General features: G+C 29.5%; 1 protein-coding gene across 1 annotated transcript; it reads left to right on the top strand.

Annotated features, from left to right (window-relative positions):
• Positions 1–5991: 5991 nt before the first annotated feature.
• On the top strand, positions 5992–6714 carry LOC132752599 (uncharacterized; the record flags this gene model as incomplete). Its single annotated transcript, XM_060742935.1, is given in 1 exon segment — positions 5992–6714. A coding segment is annotated over 1 exon segment (177 nt), but the record flags the coding sequence as incomplete, so codon positions are not given.
• Between the last annotated feature and the right edge of the window lie 1317 nt (positions 6715–8031).

The following is an 8031-nucleotide window of genomic DNA, read 5'->3' as shown; positions in this document are numbered from 1 at the left end:
TATATGCTGGCGAACCTTCAGGCCATAAATAGATTCCACAAATGTACATGTCATTATTCGTTTTAAAAAACGTATGTCAAGTTTTAACCAAATCATAGAATCATGCCTATTTTTCAAAATTTCAATGCCATCTTTAACCGAGTCCTTATAGTATAGCACAACACCACCACTATTTCTCCTTGCCTGTCTATGTTGAAATTTTCTGTTAAAATTGTGACATGAATAACCAGCCAACTCAATTTTACTATAAGAACACGTCCATGACTCAAATAAAAATATAATGTCATTTTATATCGTACATTCTTTGTGTCACCATAGTAAAATATTTGATAACCTACTTACACACTAACAGTGAGCACTTGTTGATCATAGACCAACAACAACTTTTCTCGTATGCTTCTTTTCAAAGAAGCTTACTTGTGTGATAATTCTTCAGTTTGTATTCCTTTTGCTAAAAATGAAACTGTTTATTGAAATTAGCAGTAAAGGCAAAAATGTGAAATGTGTGTAAGCTAGTTATGTCAGCCTACAAATACAGTTATTACACCTAATTGCCTGTGTATTTAAGATGCATCTTCTAATTTAAATTGGCGAGAGCTTTTTTGAAACATGAACGAACTGTGTGAAGTCTTAATTAATATTTACATTTTTTGTAAAAACAAACTTCTGTATTCCAATTAACATACTCATTTAATTTCTGTTTTCTTCATATGTAATTATTGCATGAAGATATTTGTGTTTAAGTCCTTAACAGAAAACTAAACTCAAGATTGGAAAAGTTTCAACCTTGTTTTGCAAAATCGTATGTATTGATACGAAGTAAGAAAAGGAAAGAAAATGATCACAATGTCATGATAATGGAAAAAAAACAACAACAGCAAGTAAACATTATTTTTTTAATATAATCTTGATATTTATCTATAATTTTGAATGATTATCAAGAAAGAATAACATAATTTTAGTTAAATTTCTGTTCCAAACAATAACGTGAGTCAAAATAAGACTTCGTCGTTTGAGCCTGTGTAGTTTTTGCCCCGCAACGAAACAGGTCAGAATTTTGTTTCTACGTTTCATCATGAATATATCATTAACAAAGAATGATTGTTCTGCAAAGACAACGTAATGACCATGATGAGTTTATACTTGATTTTATTTGGAATAGTAGATATGTAGATTTAACATTCAATTTGTTTCAGCATATCTAAAGCATGTCCAAAATGATTGATGATGTTTATGACGTCATGTTGCTTTTGTTTATATTGTATCAACAGCTTGAATTATATTTCTAGTCGCTTCAAACATTTTGATACAAATTGGATTGTACTTGTAGAAATAAAATTCCATTGCAGTTCGTTTCACGATTTCTCTAATACTGAAGTAAATGGGTATCAGCAAAGAACAACAACAGGAAGGAGATGTAAAAATTATTTTTATTGCCGGAAAACTTCCAGTATTCAATTTTATATCATGAAATGTTTATCACAGATCTTAGTTGATTTGTTTTTATGTTATTTAAATGGAATGTCAGTATATATCAGATAAACACATCATTATTCAAATTATAATATTTAAAGCTAGAAGAACTTAAAATATTTTGACTTTTTGACATATATTTATCATCCATAACTAAGGGAGAAATGTCACCACTGTGATGTAAACGCATACTTAATACGTTCAACGCATCAATACTTAAAAAGCGATGTGTCCATTGAATGTCACACTTTCCTTGTTGATCTTTGTTAATATTTTTAAAAGTGTATGGCCATTATCATGTTAATAGGTTATATGCAATGCAAATATGTCGTTTCTGTCAGTTTAATGTAATAATATGTTTAATATATATTTTTTATAAGGTTGTATCATTTTAAATCAAAACATATCTTCATCTAATTTTTGAGCATTTTTATTTATTTCTCTTATTTAAGTGAAAGATGTGGTCATATTCTGATTGTAGTATCTGTGAATGTTATTATGTTAACATAATATCAATTACGCAATATGATTTTTATCAAAATTAAAAAGTATAAAATTCATATTAAGGACTGTGCCTCACATTAGCTTTTTTACATGCGAAATACTTTCAGTGACAGTACGAACGATGTTTAATATCTGATTGTATTATTTGTGAATGTGAAAGTTAGCATAACGGAAATTACATATTGCGATTTTAATCAAATGAAGGAAAAAATATAATCCATTGTTCACACGTCGTTTCATACATGTGAAACACTGCTAGTAGTTTTATGTGAGAGCCAATTGATTTTCGTTGTAACATGTAAAAACAACAATTATCTCCTGAAAATCATACATTTATAATACAATGAAATTACATTTCTTTGACAACTGACATTTCGTTATTGATCATAATAAATGTCATAAATTAAACAATAATGGTTCATCTAAATGACGTCAATTTATCTTACATTAACAGGTCAACAACCGATTATTTAAAATCCCTTAATTAGTCATTTTCATAGCACATGCTATGTATCTACGACAATCTTTTGTCCGGTAACCGTTGTTTAAGAATTTATGTGTCACTGTCCCAACCTAAAATGACATATTTCTTATTCTGATACCTGTCCTGAATTTCAGCAATATCCACCAGAAATACATGTATAGTTTTGTTGAGTTTAGGAGAAAATCCCGACAGCATATGAAGAACGTATCAAGAACTATAATTATATTTTAATAGTTTTACCTCGAGAGAATTAAGGAACAGAAAATTGTTGACTTTAACAGTTTGATATTTTATAACAGTGCATATGCAAAATATAAAGCTATGGCGATTTACTTGATTGTACAGAATCTAAAATATTCAAAAAGGGAAAAACTATACAACGAATTATCCCTTACATTTACCACTTAAATCTTATACAATAATGATATGCATTACAATGAATGTATGCTATAAGATGAACTGTGATGTTTACATTTTCCTATAGTCATGATGAGATCGACAGATGTATACGATCAGTTTCAAACTCTACAGAAAATTATGTAATAATGGACAATTGTAGCTTTCCAATCGTGTTCACAAATTTTGATACGTAAATTGGTCGTAAATACACTGTAAGATGTAATATTGTCATTTTTAGATGAATAGAAATAGGACTACAAAAAACAGTACTGCCTTTCATACATATGTGTTACCCAGATTTATTTAATTCTATGGAAGAGCCTCAGTCAAACTTTGCTGTTGATGTACAATAATAAATGAAGTGATGTTCACAAAAGTTCCATTCATGTCAGAATGAAATTTGTAATACTGAATAATGAAGTTATAGTTATTTTTAGATGATTGTACTTATATATCGACATTTATTCTGATTGTTCTGCATTTAAATACTGTTCAAATGTGAAAACAAATTTAAGACCCCAATACGATTCTATTACTTAAATCATGTGTTAGAGACTTTGTCAGAAGATAATAAGAATGCTTGCATAATTTTTACGTTATTAGTAACAAATGTGTGTGTTGACTAACACGAGAACAAAGGTCATTAAGGAAGTGGTGTGGTATTCAATGAATGCATCCCTCATAAAAAGACCAGCAACAGAAGACTACAGGCTAGGAGCCCAGAGGGGCACCGAAATAAAAGAAGAGGGCACAAGAGCGCTATAAAAAAACTTTTAGTAATTTAAAACAATTTAGATACTTAAACGATCGAAGTCACAACTTTGTTATCTAATGTCTGTTTCATTCTGCACTCACTGAAAATGCATCCATGTGTATAATCATCAAAGAGCGTTCTCGTGATTTGAATTAGCAAGAGTCTCTTTTATATCTTTCCTGAATGTGTGAAGATTTAATTAATGTTTACATACATTGTAAACAAACCCCACTTCTTGTGTTTTAATTAACACGTACGGTTTAGGTTTCATAATTTAATTATTGCACGAAAAAACATAATGCCATTTCAAAGGTTTTTAAAGAATATTAAAGCTTTAATTGTGTTTGTTATGTATTTTATTTTAACTATTTAAACGCAAAAATTGCAAAATATGTTAAATCGTGAATAAAGAATATGGTCGTGATAAATTATCATAAAAGCCAGGAAATGTATCGAAAAATAGAAACAACATGAGTGCAATTCAGCAATTCAATAATTACTTTCCTGCGCATCGGTCGAATGTTTCACTATTGTTGAACTGCAAAGGGAGCGAAACGAATATTTAGCGCAGGTTAATATAGAGATAATTAGAACAGACAAAAACACTAAAACTATAAGTTTATGATAAACTTTATCTTTGCTTTATTAAGAAAACATTATACAATGTAGTCAATAAACTTAACAAATATGCGGATATTTTTAATGCCTTTAGAAAAAATACTCCATGGTCATGCTTAAATTTTAAGTTGTATTAAAACCGGTGATTGAGAGGGGGGCGGAAGGTAAACTGCAAGTACTTATTTTAAAAAAAGCAGGCTCATTCACACAAAGCCTGCAACATTTTCGATTTTGTAGGAATGTGTTGTTTTTTTCCATTTTTCTTAATATTTAACTTTAGTCTGCAGAAGATGTTTATGTCCTTGCAAAAGAAATTAACCATTATTTTCGTATTAAAGTATGTAAAAAAGCAAGAAGTATAGGGGTATCATGCAACCACAACACTTGTTCCACAATGACAACATTATGAACTTAATGAGGTTTCTACTTGATTTAACTTAGAATTGTAGATAGCGCATTGCCATCAGTTTCAACACATCTATAACATGTCACAAATGATTGATGATGTTGTGACGTCATGTTGCGTTTCTTTAATTAAATGATCAGTTTGAGTTTTATTTTGAGGCGTTTGAATCGTATATTGATATATTGATGATAACTGTGATTGCTTTCACTTGCTGAAATGAATGTTTAATTGACACTCTTCGATATTCCGATAATAATATATTAATTCTGCAAGCATAAATATCATTTTCATCATCAACAACAACAAACAAACAATCATTAACAACAACAAACAAACAATCAAAAATCACACACACGCATAAAAACGCACACACAAACAAGCAAACAAAAACACAAAAAGAGGAAAAACGACATGAACATTAAAACAAAGGAGAAGGTGAGATGTGTTTGTATATGAATATTGCATTGTATTCTAAATTAGGTGTGCTGTTTAATCATATACTGAAAATGCAAAAGTTTTCTTACATTGAACTGGTCTATTATGGAAGTATTGAAATTCTTTACATATTGCATATTTACGTCGATAATATTTAGTACCAGACATAACAATAAACCGCGGAAGAATTATACATAGAGGTTCTTGATAAATGTGTGATAAACGATCTGATATTACAAAATATTTTAGTGTAGCACATATTAAAAATGCTCTAGAACAAATTTCTATCATTCATCATATAAATATTCGGTGTTAGATATTTTAAAGTTGGGTATATTATTTTAGTATTGCAAGAGAACAATATAATCAATTAGGGATCTAGTTTATTTTTATCATTTTAACACAGCTACACAACTGGAGACGGCAGTATACATGAAACAACATATTCTTAAACCAATTATTGTACAGTTGACATATAAATAATTACATAATCAAATACCATGCCCTAAGGGAAGTGATAGTAAAGATCCCGAATAAAGGGGCCTTGCATTTTATAGGCAAAATATCAAAGATAATGTTGTTTATAAACTTTTCTCATACTCTTTGGCTCCAGATAATTGATAATCTGGCATAATGTGTAAATGTACGAAATTGTATGGCAATTTAATTTTAGACGAGCACAAATAAGAAAACTTGATAAAACACAATTCTAATTCTTAAAGGAGCTTCACCAAGGCAATAAAGCTTAAAAATATACAAATTTAAAAATGTAACAAAATCAATTAGGGGAAATTAAAACGAAAAATATCACAAAAAAATAAAGATACATATGCAGAATTAAATTGAAAATCTGTATTTATTGCGGTTCCAGCCCGATTTGTGTTAAAAGGGTTAAATCGATTTTCAGATTTTTTCAAACTTAAAGAGATCAAATGTGGAGTATCAGCTCAGATTCCAAAAGAATGGAGGGAGGCTAGACAGAAATTGTCAACAGTTTATCAAGCAGAGAAATCAAAAGGAAATAAAGTGAAATTTGTCGGTGAAAATTTGTATGTTAACGGTGTAATCTATAAATCTTCCCATATTAGTGCATAGAGGAGTCGAGAGGAGCTAAGTATCTTAAGTTGGAACATAAATGGACTTTCAAGGAAAATTTCGGATTTAGACTTTTTGAATAATATTCAGTCATATGATATCATCATATTATCAGAAACTTGGATCTCAAAAAACACATGTTACAATTTAGACATAAACGGATATAGTGCATTTCATTTATATGGAAACAAATCCCCAAATACTACAAAGGGACGCTATTCAGGTGGCATATCATTGTATTATAAATCAAATTTAAAGGACAAAATTTCTGTTGTCGAAAGTCACCAATGTGGTATTATTTGGACTAAAATATGTAAAACATTATTTCACTTTAATAATGATGTTTTTATTTGTAGTACATATATTCCTCCATATACATCAAATGTTATTAGGCATAATGATGTAAATATTTTTGATTTAATAGAATCAGGTATTGAGAAATACAAATTATTAGGAAAAGTATTTATAAATGGAGATCTTAACTCTAGAACTGCAAACGAGCGCGATTTTATCATTTACGATAGGTTTTTAGATTCAAATTATGACTTAGAAAGCAATGTAAATATACCAGAAAGAAAAAACAAAGATAAAGTTCTTGATATTCATGAAAAACGACTTATAAACCTTTGTAAATCTACAAATATCGTTATAGCAAACGGCAGGTTAAAACATGATAACGGTATTGGGGAATTTACTTTTATTAATAATACTGCAGCAACGGTAATAGATTATGTTCTAGCGAACTACAATGATTTCGAGCATATCTCAAATTTTGAAATTCAGTCACCGAATGAATTTTCTGATCACTGCGCTATTCACTTTTGCTTAAATTGTAAATATTCATTCGAAGCACGTGACCAAATATCGACGCAAGGCGAACCAGTCATTTCATGGGATTATTCGCGCGCAAATGAGTTCTATGACAATATGTTGAGTCATTCAACCGAATTAAATCGTATCACTTTAAATTTAAGCGACAATATTGAATCAGTTGAAGAGTCACTACAATTATTTACTTCACTATTATGGGACAATGCGTTTAGTATATTTGGTAAATATAAGTTACCTAAAAACAAACGGAAAGTTAATTCAAATAAAAATAAATGGTTTAATACCGAATGTCTTCAAGCGCGAAGAGAATTTAATAAATCAAGAAATAAATATTTACGAAACAGGAACTCTGAAAATAAATTAGAGTTTTTAGATAAAAAACGATTATATATACAAATAAAACGTAAACAAAAAATAAAAAATAAACGTTTAGAGGGCAATCGTATTGCAGAGCTCGCTAAAAGTAATCCAAAATCTTTTTGGAGAAACATTAATTTGCAATATAAAAAGATGTCATCTGATCCCGTAAATGTACAGTTTCAAGATTTATTTGAACATTTCAACAAACTATATGGTGAACGACCCGAATCGAATGAAAATAATTTTAATGAAAATGAAAGTCAGGAAAACTATATCCAAGATGAAGATTTGGATATTGAATTCACAGAATCGGAAGTAAGAAACGCAGTTTTTGCCCAGAATAATTCTAAAAGTCCAGGAATGGACAACCTTATAGCAGAAATATTTAAAACATCATTCGAACTTATTTCACCTTTTTTATTAAAACTTTACAATAAAATATTCCAACACGGATATTTTCCAGAAAACTGGACTGAAGGGCTACTTATACCCATATTTAAAGGCGGAAGTCAAGAAGTCAAAAATTTTAGGGGCATCACACTTAATAACATTTTGTCGAAAATTTACTCAAAACTCTTAGTAAGTAGGTTAACTAAATGGGCCAAAAAGCATGAAAAATTAATAGACAATCAATACGGGTTTCAACAGAATAAATCCACTATCGATTGTATT

This window comes from Ruditapes philippinarum, unplaced genomic scaffold, assembly GCF_026571515.1.
Source record: "Ruditapes philippinarum isolate M1 unplaced genomic scaffold, ASM2657151v2 ctg4604_1_1_1_1, whole genome shotgun sequence".
Classification (NCBI taxonomy): Eukaryota; Metazoa; Mollusca; class Bivalvia; order Venerida; family Veneridae; genus Ruditapes; species Ruditapes philippinarum.
Note: the sequence above shows the minus strand (reverse complement) of the source record. Positions and strands in the feature narration are given on the sequence as shown.